General features: G+C 46.2%; 2 protein-coding genes across 3 annotated transcripts; both read left to right on the top strand.

Moving 5' to 3' along the window:
- On the top strand, positions 1 to 11,797 carry LOC118213452 (ectonucleoside triphosphate diphosphohydrolase 2-like). Of its 2 annotated transcripts, none has more exons than XM_035392450.1 (9): positions 1 to 255; positions 4,490 to 4,607; positions 5,754 to 5,904; positions 7,087 to 7,246; positions 7,968 to 8,195; positions 8,434 to 8,703; positions 9,622 to 9,741; positions 10,064 to 10,198; positions 10,628 to 11,649. In XM_035392450.1, exons 1-9 carry the CDS (start codon positions 139 to 141, stop codon positions 10,835 to 10,837), a joined length of 1,509 nt encoding a protein of 502 aa, XP_035248341.1. In that variant the 5' UTR covers positions 1 to 138; the 3' UTR covers positions 10,838 to 11,649. The 2 variants fall into 2 exon arrangements, with proteins under 2 accessions (XP_035248341.1, XP_035248342.1); XM_035392451.1 differs by lacking the exon at positions 1 to 255 and adding an exon at positions 591 to 810 and having other exon boundaries at positions 10,628 to 11,797.
- A 466-nt stretch (positions 11,798 to 12,263) lies between these two features.
- LOC118213453 (14 kDa phosphohistidine phosphatase-like) lies at positions 12,264 to 14,408 on the top strand. The gene is made up of 3 exons (XM_035392452.1): positions 12,264 to 12,558; positions 12,899 to 13,026; positions 13,727 to 14,408. Exons 1-3 carry the CDS (start codon positions 12,348 to 12,350, stop codon positions 13,817 to 13,819), a joined length of 432 nt encoding a protein of 143 aa, XP_035248343.1. The 5' UTR covers positions 12,264 to 12,347; the 3' UTR covers positions 13,820 to 14,408.
- The last annotated feature ends 633 nt before the right edge of the window (positions 14,409 to 15,041 follow it).

The following is a 15,041-nucleotide window of genomic DNA, read 5'->3' as shown; positions in this document are numbered from 1 at the left end:
CAAACCCATTCGAGGAAACCCGCTGCCCCTGCAGTAATCTCTCCGGCACAGACGTTGTAGAAGCGTAATTGTAGCTATTCACTACTTCCAACACTACACCGTCACGAGATCCAGTTATCGGGAATCCTATTGACTGTCATGGCCGGTCAATACTGTAAGATTGTAGTTCCCGTCGCTTTCTTGTTACTTGGTGTGCTGGCTATTCTCCTTCTTACAATTCAAATCGAAGACATAGAGGAACCCCCGGATTACATGGTAAGCCTCCGGCATCAGCCTGCGTTTCTGTGAACGTTCTTGACATGTAATGGGTGCTCGCGATTTGTCAGAATTCTGCAGGTTCACAGATAGGCTAGGCTTTGGTGGGGAGCATGCAACATCTTTCATCGCGTCTTACAAGGTACATTTGATAATTGACTTCCGGTAAATCATTTTAAAGTTGGTTTTTTTCATTCAATTATCGCTGTCAACACCACGCTTTCACTTCAGCGGTGTTAGCTAAGTTATATACAAAGCACGCGCACTGTGCAGCGTGGTCACGTGTTTTAATATGATTCATTTTGCAGCTGACTGTGGTAGTGTTACAGGTGTCTTAATATATTAATGCGGTTGCAGCAGTTTTGTGGACCGCAATGTTTTAAAGCAGATTTCCTTCGTTTCCCGCTCATTAACGAGAGAGATAAATATCGGTCAATCTTGGACTACATCACCTCCGTCGAGCAACATGCTGAAAACATTCATTGGAAAGTTCTCAAATAACCTACAGCACTAAACACGAATCTATGAAACGTGCTGTAGCAGCGATGACATCGAGTAAGTAGTAGAATTATGAATGTGCACGCTCACTTGTAATAGTAGTAATAGACTAAAGACAGTGTACTTTGCTGTGCCCGTTTAAAGTAACCTATTTTTTTCTCTCAAGTTGCCCTGAAAGTCTTGCGGTGAAAAAAAACACACATTTTAGATGTTTTTTCTGGACATTTCACAGTTGGATTTTTCAACGTTCATTTTCACATTTATAAAGTTATTTGGTGCGCTACATTACAGTGTGTATTGCATAATTTGGATTGTATGATTTGAAATGCTTTTCGTAGGTCCTGAACCTCTGGTCCTGGAGAGTCTCGGGTGTGTTGCTTTCTTTTCTTTTCTTTTTGCCAGTTTCTCCCATTTTTCTCCCCAATTTAGTCGTTATACCAATTCCCCGTGTGTATCATACAGTCCTGGTCGATGCGCTATGCTCTGTCGGTCTGGGGAGGGTGTAGACTACCACGTGCCTCCTCCGATACACGTGGAGTCGCCAGCCGCTTCTTTTTCACCTGCCAGCCGCTTCTTTTTCACCTGACAGCGAGGAGTTTCACTGGGAAAGCGTAAGGCGCGCGGAGGTTCACACTATCTCGCCCAGATCCCCTTCCCGCTGAACAGGCGCCCCGACCAACCAGTAGGAGTCGCTAATGCAACGATCAGTACTCATACCCTCACCGGCTACCTACCCGCGAACACTGCCAATTGCGTTCGTAGGAACGTCTGCCCAAGCCGGAAGTACCGCTGCCGGGGATCGGACCTGGGTCTCTGCGAGTAGGCGAGTGCTTATACCTCTACACCACCCAGACGGCCCTTGGGGTGTCTTGTTTTCTGCTGCTACTCAGAATTTAATTGGTCAACTAAAGCAGTTTGTTGTAGTTAACTGTAGTTAATTGAATCCTGGGTCTCAATTGATTGCTGCATTCAAGGTTAAAACAACAGCCAGTCTTGGCCAGGGTTGAGGACCCTGTCCCCTGGCTTAAATCCTAAATATTACAAAATGGTAGTGATGATCTTTTCTTTTTTTTCTGCTGCAATACGAAGTACACTGATTTTTAAGACAGCCGGCCACCTGGTTAGTGTGGTGATTCTACACAGTTTCAGGCTTCCCCCTCTAAGGGAACATTTAGTTGGTGAACGTGTCATAATTATAACTGCAGGTTGGTGCTTACGTTTTCCCGGCACTGCGTCTGCTCCACGGAGCCTTGTACCTGAGAAACAGATGTTTACCCACTGAGTAATTTGCAGAGTGCTTTTGTTGCATAGTGGAACATGGGGAAAAATAGAAGCGGTGCAGGTCTGCCGTGGGTAGTCTACTTGTTTAAACAGTCGGTGCGTTGGTATTATTTGTCCTTGTATCGACAGCTGAAACACTGTTGCACAGGGTGTGCCCACAGGGCTATTAATTGTGGGCTTATCTGAAAGGATTGCCCCCTCAATCACAGACGTAGGTTCATTCCAGTTGCTTATTTTCACTTCTTGATTCCGTTCCTCGTGTCCTTTCATTGCTCCTTAGCTCCTCCCAGAGGGTGCTTCAGCAGGGACACACCAGTGCACCCCTTTTTTTTTGGACACGTGAAGAATAAATGATTGACCTGTGGATTCACTTCTCCCCATCTCTGCCATGTCTGTAATTGACGTGGATTTAAACCGATGCTTGACTGAACAAGGATGTTCCGTTCGCGTAAAACACGTTTCTTTGATTCCTTCGTCCTCATGTCCTTTTCTTTCGTCCTCCCTTGGGAAGAGCTAAGGAGCGAGGAATGGATGCAAGGAAAGGATTCCAGGAGTGAAAATAAGTGATCGGAATGAGCCCGCAGTGTTATACGTATCATAGGCAGGGCTAGCAAACCCATGATAAATGTCCAGAGTTCAGCGTTAGCTTATCAAAGATGCAGTCTGAAGAGTTGTGCTACCATGGCTCAGTCATAGACAGTGACTCCGCTGTCCTGACTGCAGTGGGGAGCCCCTTCCACCAAAGCTCATTAATTTTCTTGTTCCTGTAATTCTTATTTTTAAACTGTCACACTTTGTCTCTCCAGAATTCTTTAAAAACAAATCCCCCTTTCTCTTTCTCAGAATAGGGGGTTAGGAATTATGCTCTCTCAGGCTGTGACAGGCAGCCGTGCGTTCCAAATTCCTTTCTCTCTCCCTCCCTCTTCCTTTCTCAGTCTCCGGGTCCTTCTGTCTGTCTCGCTGTTCCCTCAAAGGGAGAAAGTTCTGTGGTAGCTCTTAGTTTCCTTTTGTTTGTTGTGGCAGTGCCAGCTCTTTGATGGGGCACTCTTTCAGGGTGTATAGAAAGGGCTACGAATGTCCGTTGCCAGCCACGCAGACGTCGTCCGTTTTATACACTTGGAAAGATCAGGCCTTATAAGAGCAAAATAAGGTTTACTGCCGCAACACTGAATAGAATGAACACGATACTGTAATACTCCAGAACAGAGACGAGCGAGAGTGAGCGAGAGCGAACGAGAGCGAGCGAGGGTGAGAGTTGAATGAAGCTGCTGAGAGGAGAGAGAGGTGGATGTAGTGGGGGTCGTTTTCCAAGTCTTTCCCCATCAAAGGGGGTGGGTCACAGTTCCTTGGATGCTTTACAGCTTACTCACACGCAACTGCACAGCCTCTTGGTTCAGGGTTCCCCCAACCCACTGCAGAGGGAGTCCCCCAAACTTGTCCCTCCGCACCACGAGAGCAGCATGCACAGTATGGGGAAGAGGCAGGGGTTAAAGAGAGAGAAAGAGGGAGTGAGAGAGAAAGATGAGAGAGAGTGACAACTCATGATTGCTGTAAATTAGTGACACGATTTTGAGTTATGGATTTTGGATGAAATGTTGGATGTCAGGTGTCCACATACTTTTGGCCATGTAGTGTATGTGCTGGAACTTGGCTCTATTTATTTATTTATCATATGTAAAAATAGACACATTAAAACAGAGGATAATTCTTGTATCTAACATTAACAGAATAAAGGAAATATACACTACATGGCCAAAAGTATGCGGACACCTGACATCCAACATCTCATCCAAAATTTTGGCCATTTATATGAATTTGGTCCACCTGTTACTGCTATAACAAGCTCCACTCTCCTGGGAAGGCTTTATACAAGATGTTGGAGCATTGCTGCAGGGATCTGCATGCATTCAGCCAGAAGGTTGGGCACTGATTGAGAGATTAGGCCTTGCTTCCAGTTGGCTTTCCAATTGATCCCAAAGGTGTTGGTTGGGGTTGCGGTCAGGGCTCTGTGCTGGCCAGTCAGGGTCTTCCATTCCATGCTCGACAAAACCATTTCTATATGGACCTCGCTGTATGCCTGGGGGCATTGTCATGTTGAAACAGGAAAGGGCCTTGCCCAAACTGTTGGGGAAGGACAGAATCATCTAGAATGTGATTGTATGCTGTAGCATTAAGATTTGTCTTAAGATTTGACTGGAACGAAGGGGCCTAGCCAAAACCATTGGATTAAAATTAAGATTTTTGTTGGTAAGCCATTGTATAAGCAGGATAATCACCAAGGCGCTGCGCATTACATAGTTAAATGGTAAATGGACTGCATTTATATAGCGCCTTTATATAGTCCTGTGTGCTCTGATGATGTCGTAATGCCCTCTCTCTCTCCCCCCTGCCAGTATGGTATAGTCCTGTGTGCTCTGATGATGTCATAATGCCCTCTCTCTCTCCCCCCTGCCAGTATGGTATAGTCCTGGATGCAGGCTCCTCCCACACCGCCATGTACATCTACAAGTGGCCGGCGGACAAGCAGAATGGCACGGGCATCGTCACCCAGCACAGCGAGTGCCATGTTAGTGGTGAGCTAGGCTGCTGTGGCGTCACTAGGGTTGGTGACACCCGGTGCGGTTGGCCGTTGGTGTCGGTGCTGATGGATGCTGTCGACTGTGGGGATGGGGGGGTTTGGGATGTTGTCGACCGGGCTTATGCATTCAAACGACAAAGCGCTTCCCGTCACATTAATACCGCTAATTAAATCAACCGGCAGAATACTGCATCGGAGAAATTAGCTGTTTCAACCCGTCGCTACACAAAACACTGCACAAAAAATGTATTGCTGTAGGATCCTGTGTGTGCAGTCTGTCCTCTGGAACCAGAGAACATCTGCACACAGAGTGGTCCAAAGCTAACAGTCTAGTTTTATTTACAAATGACGCCTTCATCCCCTGGAACTCCCTTGGACAGATACAGAGTTGACTCCCTAAACTCCCTTTTTGAGAGATAATCCATTCAGATTCACTTCTGTTTGTTTCGCAATTCTTCCCGGTCAGTCCTCCCCTTGCTGAAAGTACCAAAGGTTTTGAGTTATAGTTAAATCATGTTTTGTGACTTTTCTGACTGTCCTGAAAAAAATTGGGATTGGGTGGGGGGGGGGGGGGGGTTTAAATACATTTCCTGATGGCATACCTGACATTTCATGAGCTAATAAACTGAGGAGGCAGAGAACCTAGCTTTATGGTCGTCCCAAACCTCTGTTTTGTCACTCTTCTTGTTTTTCAAAAGCTGGCCAATTTTAGAAAAAATAATTAACAAGCATAAGCACCAGATTAGTGTGGAAGGCATCCATGCTTGAAAGACCCTACCACTGTCCAAGTCCTGTTCCCATGACAGCAATTGTTTTTTTTTTGTTTTTTGTTTTTTTGTTTTTTTAGAACCAAGGCTCTCAAAGTTCCAGTGAGGGAGAACAAATCCTCACTTTCGTTTTTTCGCAATTCAAACCCACACTTTTCCTAAAGCTCCAAGTCGGTTCAGACTGTGGGAACCCTCTAATTTTTTGGTCGAAGGGTCAAGCTTCTGTATGTGGGGGGCTTTTCAGCTGCAACTGCTTATCCCAAACTGCTTAAAGTGAAGGCTATCCTCTGTGGGGACATTTCTGCTGACAGTACGGGCAGCGTGTACAGGGGGGTTGTGGGATATGACGGAGTAAGCAGAGTGTTGTGTTCCAGGAGGGGGAATCTCCAGCTATGCAGGGCAGCAGGGCGCTGCGGGGCGCAGTCTGGAGACTTGCCTGGACACGGCAGTGAAGGACATCCCAAAATCCAGACATAGCCTCACACCCGTGTACCTAGGGGCAACAGCAGGCATGAGGCTGCTGACGTGAGTGTGCTTCCCCGACACACACACACACACACACACACACACACACACACACACACACACACACACACGCGCACACACACACACACAAATATGTCTGCATACTTAGGAAGTACTAAGAATTTGACTGGTCTCCTCTTGTCTGAAATGATTCATATCTGAAGAAATGACTTATGATCTGACAGCAGGTCAAAATGGGTTGAGCTTTACGTAAACATACACACGCGCACACACACACACGCACACACACATACGCACACACACACACACATACACACACACACACGCACACATACGCACACACACACACGCACACACTCACACATACGCACACACACACACACAACACACACACACACACACACACACACATCAAATATGTCTGCATACTTAGGAAGCACTAAGAATTCGACTGGCCTCCTCTTGTCTAAAATGATTCATATCTGAAGAAATCTGATAGCAGGTCAACATGGGTTGAGCTTTACATAAACACACAAGGTGGATTTCACATCCGTATTCAGCCATTAATGCTCTACATTTATTACACTGAGGCTGCATAAAGTTAAATATAGTCAGAGCTGGCAAGTTTACACAGGCATGCAGTGTGTGTGTGTGTGTGTGAGTGTAAGTGTGTGTCTGTAAGTAAACCTGAGTGAGTATGTGTGTGAGTGTACTGTAAGTGTGTGTGTGTCTGTGTTTGAGAGTTTGTGTGTGTGTGTGTGTGTGTGTATGTTTGTATGAGTTTGAGTGATTGTCTGCATGTGTGTGTAAGGAGAGAATGTGTGTATGTGTATGTGTGTGTGTGAGAGAGAGAGAGAGGGGGAGAGAGATAGAGTGTGCGTGTTGTGGGTGTGGTGGCAGTCCTGACTTAGTGAGGTACGTCTAAGTGAGAGCAACCTGCCTGAGAAGAGAGAAAGCCATGGCCTGCCTGGCCAGCACAGGGGTATCCTGATATATATATATATATATATATTCACGCACATACACACTCATTATTCGCAGTCACTCTCATACACACATATACATTTAATATGAACACGGCATGATGCTAATAGATGAATGCTGTTGTGCAGGCACTGGTGTCTGCCACAGGAAAATACCCTGCATGTTTACAAATACACATACCCTCACTCCTTCTGTCTTCAATCCGTCTCTCTCTCTCTCTCTCTCTTCTTCCCGCAGAATCTCCAGCCCCAGGGTGTCAGAGGAAATTCTGCGGGAAGTGGGCGACAAAATAAAGTCCTATCCTTTCAACTTCCGAGGGGCGGCCATTTTGAGTGGCCAGGCGGAAGGGGCATACGGTTGGGTCACCGTCAACTACCTGCTGGAGAACTTTGTCAAGGTAGCCTCACCCGTGAGCTGTGAGGGTATTTGGGGTGATTCACGCTCAGCTCTTTCAGGCTACTGATCAGGAAGGACTTGGGAAATGCTGACCGTGGGATTTTTCAGACACATTTCGTTTCCAGTTAATCAAATTACAAACTGGGCTTGACATTGGTTCCTGTTAGTTCTGTGCCAGGGACCAATCAGGCAGTGGTTTGAGGACCTCTAGTGGAAATTCTTGGCTATGCAGTTGAGTTTGACCTGCACCAGCGTTTCTCAAACTCGGACTTTGGGTAACAGTGTATATGCTGGTTTTCATTCCAACCATAACTGCAATCCCAGTTTGAACAAGCTGTAAAAACATTCCATTAGGTGCTTTTCATTTTTACAGTGATTAGAACAATTGACAGTCACAAGCCCTCGCTGGGTAAAATTGGGGGCCTCTGGATTAGAGTAAGCCACCAGCTTCACCTGCAAATAGTATTTCAGTCAACTATGCACTGGTTAATGTGGGGACCTCTACTGGCCATTCAATGGTATGCATATGAGCCATGTATGCCTTTTCAGTTTTTCAAGGATTATGACATTAACTTCATCTTGGCCTGTCAGTGTTATTTCAGAGAGCAATGTGGTGGTTTGTGGTTTGTATGGGTGGTCATTTCAGGAAGTGCCAAATTATGTTCTGTGCCCTCTTCCCAACCTCCCCCCCCCCCCCCCCCCCCCCCCCCCCCCCCCGCCAGTATGGCTTTGTGGGTCACTGGATGAGCTCGGGCAGGGAGACGGTGGGGGCTCTGGATTTCGGTGGGGCCTCCACCCAGATCACCTTCCTGACCCAGGACCCGGTGGAGGATGAGAAGGACAGCATGACCCTGCGTCTGTACGGGAAGGACTACGCCCTCTACACCCACAGCTTCCTGTGCTACGGCCAGGACCAGATGCTGCGCAGGCTGCTGGCTCACCTGCTGCAGGTACGGGTCGTCCCGCAGTGGATCGCTGACACTCTCCAGAATTCGGGTCATTTCTGTTTCAACTCAATGTTTTTGGGGACTTTTTTTGATTTCGTTGAATTTGATAAATTTCCTCAATTGGCTGAATTGAAATGGAATTCACCCCAACTGTGCTGGCTGTCTGCTGTGCTCACCCACCCACCCCCCACCCACCCACCCCCCACCCCCCGACCCTGCCCCCTGTTTTTCCCGCTCTCAGTCCCAGGGCTACCCGAAAACCGTCACCCACCCCTGCTTCCCTGTTGGCCACAGCGTCCCCACGGAGATGGGGAAGGTGTTCGATTCGCCGTGCACCGCGGAGAGTAAACCGACCCCGTACGACCCCCGGACGCCGGTGACCGTGCTCGGCTCGGGCCAGTACCACCAGTGCCTGGGGAACGTGAGCGAGCTCTTCAGCTTCGGCAGCTGCGCCTACTCCCAGTGCTCCTTCGACCAGGTCTTCCAGCCCAACGTCAGCGGCAACTTCATGGTGAGGGAGGGAGGGAGGGACGGATGGAGGGATGGAGGGAGGGAGGGAGGGAGGGAGGGAGGGATGGAGGGAGGGAGGGATGGCGTGGGCCTCGCAGCTGCAGGGGTTTCACGTCTCAATAAAACAGTTTGAAATCTACTAAAGCCGCTTTTCCACCGCACGGTGCCGGCTCGACTCCACTCGACTCTACTCGCTTTTGGTACCAGGTAGGCTACTTCGTTTTCCACTGCAGATAGCACCCCCCTCAATGTAGCTGGTCGTCATTAGCAACGGTGCATGAAACACCTGGCTCTGACCAATCAGTGGTCTGCAGTTTTTTCACATCTCCTTTTGGTATCGCCTCAGCTCGCTTGGAACCTCGATGGAGGTGATACCAAAAAAAGTACCAGGTACCAGGTACTATCCACAACTTTTGCCCGATGGAAAACGACAAAAGTCGAATAGAGTCGAGTCGAGTCGAGCTGAGCCAGTACCATGCAGTGAAAAAGCGACTTGAGGTAATCCAAGAAGATTTAAACAGAATGGGCGGAAACCTAGAAAATGAAACTTGCTGTAGCTAAATTTATACATAAAACTGTAAGGCAGAATTAATTTATGGGAGGAAGTATTTGTTCACGCTGAGAGTAGTCTGTGTGAAATTGTGTGGAATAGTGTGGCAGGTCATGTAGTAGAGAAACTCTTGGGGGTTTCTAGGCTTGATATGGTGGTAAATACTATCTAGTTTGTAGGTGAACAGTGAGCACTGGGTACCCTTTAGTGGTAGAAAATGGCGAGCATTGTTGGGCTGACTGGCCTGTTTTCGTCATTACGTTGCATTATGTTAACATGCAGTTACAATATCTCTATCCTTCTCTCCCTCCCCATTCTCTCTGTCTCCCCCTACCTTCCTCTCTTCTTCTCTCCTTCCTTCTCTCTCAGGCATTTGCAGCGTTCTTCTACGTGCACTCTTTCCTGAAGCTCACCACGGGCATCGCTGTCAGCACCCCTGCTCAGCTGGAGGAAGCAGCCCGTGCTGTCTGTAACCTGACCTTCCAGGAGGTATCCCTGCCCTGTGTGTACATGTGTGCGTGTGTGTCTGTGTGTGTCTGCGTGTGTGTGTGTGTGTGTGTGTGTGTGTTTCTGTGTGAGTGAGAAATGTCATGTACAGCGTGCTAATCTGTTACAGCATCACACATTACATCTGTGTGTGGCCACATCATATCTGTTTCTCTCTCCTCCCTCCCCCTCTCTCCCTCTCCATTTCCCCTCTGTCTCCCTCTGCCTTTCTCCCCCTCTCCTTCCCTCCTTCTTGGTCTCTTTCTATCCCCGTCTTTCTCTGCCCGCCGTCCTCCCCGGCTCTCTCTCTCTCTCTGTGTGTCAGATGTTGGCGTTAGCCCCCGAGCAGGAGAAGCGTCTGCAGCAGTACTGCCCCGCCGCCGTCTTCATCCAGGTGCTTTTGCTGCGAGGGTACAAGTTCGACGAGCTCTCGCTGCCCAAGGTCTCCTTCCAGAGCAAGGTAAGCCTCCTGGCTACAGCATCACCTGGAGAGGACGGATTCATTTTAGGCAGGATGACTGTGTCTCAGCACTCACCAGCCCCCCCTGCTGGTCAGCAGCGCACTCACACTCTGCTTTCTAAAAAAAGCACTTCAGTGACATTCCAAGCCATTGGCTGGTCAGGGCTGCCCAACCCAGGTCCTGGACGTCTACCGTCCTGTAGGTTTTAATTTCACACCTAATTATGGCAGCTCAATGAGATCTCTAGCTGTTGAACAAGGTGTGCTTTGTTATGGTTGGAATGAAAACCTACCGGACGGTAGATCTCCAGGGACAAGGGTTGGGCAGCCCTGGTCCAAGTGCTGCCTGTTAACGTGTGTATTTCTTGAGCACGGCTCCTTCTGTGCGGCTGTGTGACTGCGTGGCGTTGCTGTGCCTGACTCCGACAGGCAGGGGGCGCCTCTGTGGGCTGGGCCCTGGGGTACATGCTAAGCCTGAGCAACCTGTTACCAGCGGAGAGCGTGGGGATGAGGAAGGCCCTGCACCCTAGTGCCTGGGGCGTCCTGCTGTTCCTCTGCTCCCTCCTCCTCCTCGGTGCTCTGGGATACCTTGTCCTGCACACCTCTCGAGGGAAAAACCAGGATGGAATTTGCGACTAACCACCACAAGAGGGCGATGTCGGGGAGACCCAAGATCCCCACGTGCTCTGAATTACTGTGAAGAGTGCCAGCATCGAAGTCTCTGGCAAACCCAACTTTCATAATTCACAACATAATCTTCAGAAAAAAATTAATTGCACTTAATTTTTCTATTTTCATAATTCACAGAGCCAGACGCCACAAGTGAGCTAATTGTGGTGTTTCAGTTGACAAATTGAAAAAAAAATGTGAGAACTGTGTCAAACAAAAAGGTTATTTCAGAGTATGTCCATTTTTTTAGTTATTGATTTGTTTTTATGACAAGCGCTCAGAAGAAGCTATGTGTATAAAATGTTTTATTGGCTTCGAGAGCCATTTTGATCCTGTCTTTGGGGAATTTCTTTAATGGCATTGAAACCAACAGTGTATCCAGGCCACTGATGTCCTAGGATCTAAAGGACTAACTTCCTCCAAGAACAAGGATGGACATGTGTACTACCACAGATTAAGAAAAGGAAAAGCCAGGCCATTACAAGCCATTATGAGGCTTGTTTCCAGATTTCACACACCCTCAACCAGTTCTGACAACTATCACAGTTTCCATGTGTGTTACTATCTAGGATTTTAAAAAACAAATATAGAGTCCTTCAAAGAAGCATCTAGGTTCTTGTCCTTTAGCAAACACTCACCTAAGGAAATTCAAAGTACATTAAAAAACATGCAATAAAATGGACCCACACGTATGGTGGTCTTCTGTAAGAATGAAGGTGGGTTGGGGAGGGATTTAACACATTGTAATTAACAAACGTGTTTAATAAAAATCTTGCTTTTTATATTTGTTTGGAATGTGCTAGGTTGTCTTGCAAGAGACAAAACAAGATTACCACTAAATTCAAACTTAATCTAAACTTTTCTAAACACATAAAACTGGTCGGTGTAAACCTTTTTTATGCTCCATCAAATAAAAGTTAATAATATTTTACTATTATTGTGCACATCTGTGTTTTGTAAAATGACTAATCAACAGTGAGTATTAGTTTGTTTTCATGTATTATTTAAATGATTAAATAATAAATTATTATGTTTCAATACTAATAATAATAATACTAATAACAATAACCTATTATTATTATTATTATTATTATTATTATGTCAGGTTAACTTGGGGGATGGTTAGACTCCAACTGCACAGTATCACCATCATTGAACTGCCTGGGACTGGTTTTCTGCTTGGTCAGGAAGGAGTAGCCTACTGGCTCATCAATATCACCATCAGTAGAAGCCTAAACCGGGACCTCATTCATCCAGGTACGGAACGCGAATTATGCCGCTTAAATGGCGTACCTGTATTTCATCACAATAACCTACCTAAATTTGCTTATACAAAAACTACGAGATCCACAATACATTGCGCTATACTTCCGTTTGTGGGAGTTTTTTTCCTTTCCCCTTAAAAAAAAGCTATAATAAAGGCCTCCAACCCACCAACAAATAGCAGGTTCCTTCGCGGACGTCTGCCAATCAGAGACTAATGCGCATATCTGCTGTTGAGGAATGGGCGAAATTTCTCGCTCTGCTTTGGACTGTAGTCATGGCTGCCGAACGCCTGGCAAATATTCCTCAGGTGGACATCAGTTCGGACGGCGTTTTTAAATACGTCCTCATTCGAGTACACAGCACCGAAGACGGGGATGACTCGAATATAGAAATTGTTCGAGGTTATGCATGGGCAAATTATCACGGTATGAGATGGGGGCAGTGCATTACCATAACCTTGATAACATTTAGGAAATTTCACTGCAGTTGACAAGCAGTCTAAAATCAGCTATCTCGGCACGGCGAGCGATATCAGAGCGACTGTAGCCTACATATTCTGGCTGTATAAAGACCGCGACAGCAAATACACAGTGAAAGTATTAAGGTATTAATTATTGAAGTGCTTAACATACCGAGAAAAATACACGAATGTAACCCACGAAAGTGGAGAGCCATAACCAAAATGCCATACCTAATTAACTGGTCTTTGTCAGCCCGCACGCTCATGGAATATTGATTCTCACAGCGCTTGCACGTCCTTTTCAGCTGATATCTACGAACTGGTAGCCGCTGAACTCCAGAAGGGAGGCGAACTTGACTGTCAGTGTTTGGGAGGGGGGAGAATTAACCACGACAGCCATGCGAAGAAGATTCATGTCTATGGCTACTCCGTGGTGAGTATGTTGCCCCGCCTTTAGGGTGTGATTTATTTACGAAGCTTTGAAAGGGCACAAAATTTAACCCTGGCTTTGTGCATAAAAATGATTGAATCTTGAATCTGGTGTGGCGTAAGGAGGTGCGGTCCACCAGGCGGCAGCACTGGCCCTACACACAGGTATGTCCACAGTTGTGATGCATGGCAATAATCACTATGACTGTGGCCAATGGGCTTATTAAAAGGCCTGATGGTGAGGCATAGTTGACGGACAGGTTTCTGGACTGTTTTTTTTTTTAATGGGTGGTGCTGTAGTATTCCACCTGTGAATATGAAAATAATGATTATGACTGCATTCAAAGGAAACAAAGTGATAATGATACCACTTTGTTTCCTTTGAATGCAGTTATAATCATTATAAGTCCTGGTTGTAGAGCTAGTTATTTTTTCCAACTGTAACGTGTCATTCAACAATTAGATACAATCCAATCAGTGTGGGTTTTTTCCCCCCCGCCTAAACGTTCATCATTGAATATGAACACGTTGGGGAGTTTTCATGCCTTTGACAGAGTTTGGCATTCGCTGGGCGTTCATTAAAAGTACTGCGTAGAGAGCAAGGGACAAAAACGATGCATGCCGAAGTTAGTCATTAGAAAATTTAAGGACGAACCGCGGTGCGCTTTGATTGAACCTGCCCCCTTCTTGCCTCTCCCTTGCAGGGATTTGGCCGGGCCGATCACTGTGTCGCCACAGAGAAGCTGAAGGCCCGGTACCCCGAGTACGAGGTGACCTGGGCTGACGAGGGCTACTGAGAATCCCCTGGAAGCAGTCGCTCAGAAAGGGATCGGGGCAGAGCTGGCCTGTCCGCACCCGGCTGGATTTGCCGAGTAGATTTGCCCTGAAGGAATAACACTGGGTTTGCGACGGTGGAACCTGCAGTTTTAAGTTCGTAGCGGACGTTAAATAGCCAGTATTTGAGCTATATTGATCTTGAAACATACCGGCAGACCACTGATATGTTTTTGAACTGGAATGTTTCCTGTGCTGTGGAAATAGGGACAGTCATTGAAGTTGGACTTGAGCTCCGTGTGACTAACTTCTGCTGTTACATTCAGCGCTGTTGGTTTGTTGCAAGGAGGGAAAATGGTATTTATGTTTATATTTGTGTTAATGTAGGTTTATCTAATATTTAGGTCATGGCTGTAGATTATTTTTTAGCTATGTGCTTTTTTTAGATGCATGAACAGCTACAAAATAAAATTTAAAAAAAATGTAAAAATAAGTGTGACCCTAAATCACTGGATAAGCTACAAGCTTACAGATGCATCATACATTTCCATTTTGATAAGCTGTAAGGATGCAGAATTATTCAAACTAGGGAAATAAAGCTATTAAAATAAATCCGTGTTCCATGGTGATTCACAAATCTTAGGGTTTCATTCGTTCTGTGTTTTCTTTTCAGTGCACAAACGCATGGGAAGTTCAACAAGTAATAACGAATAAAAGCATGCTATCATTTAACTGTTTTACAACAGTAAAACTATAAACAATCATTCATAACTGCTGAAGAGGACTTTCATGCACGTCTCATAAAAAGTGTTTTGCAGAAATGAAAATGTAATTAAAAAGGTGGATATTTATCGTACGCAACAGATTTAACGTAGCCCCCATAAGAAGTTAACTCAGAGTGAAATGATGCCAGTAATTATTGTCCATAATCCTTATCTCCTATCCGAATATGCTTATCTCCCATCTGAATATGCTTATCTCCCATCTGAATATGCTTATCTCCCATCCGAATATGCTTACAATCAGTATGACAGGAAGCACCAAAGTACAGAGATTAAAATATAAAAACCCTTGTATCATTTCAGTGGCCTCATCAGCTGTGAAATTCAGTTGTGTTTTGCGAAGAACCTGATTCAGCTCTTGCTTTGTTTATTGTTCATTTCGCACCTTGGTTTAAATGAAACTGCAGCCTGTTCCGGAGCAGTAAAAGCACCGTTTTTCTCGCTGTCGGCTGATGGATGGAGC

The sequence above is a fragment of the Anguilla anguilla genome, chromosome 14, assembly GCF_013347855.1.
Source record: "Anguilla anguilla isolate fAngAng1 chromosome 14, fAngAng1.pri, whole genome shotgun sequence".
Taxonomy (NCBI): domain Eukaryota; kingdom Metazoa; phylum Chordata; class Actinopteri; order Anguilliformes; family Anguillidae; genus Anguilla; species Anguilla anguilla.
The sequence above is the reverse complement of the archived record's forward strand: the minus strand, read 5'-3'. Positions and strand labels throughout refer to the sequence as shown.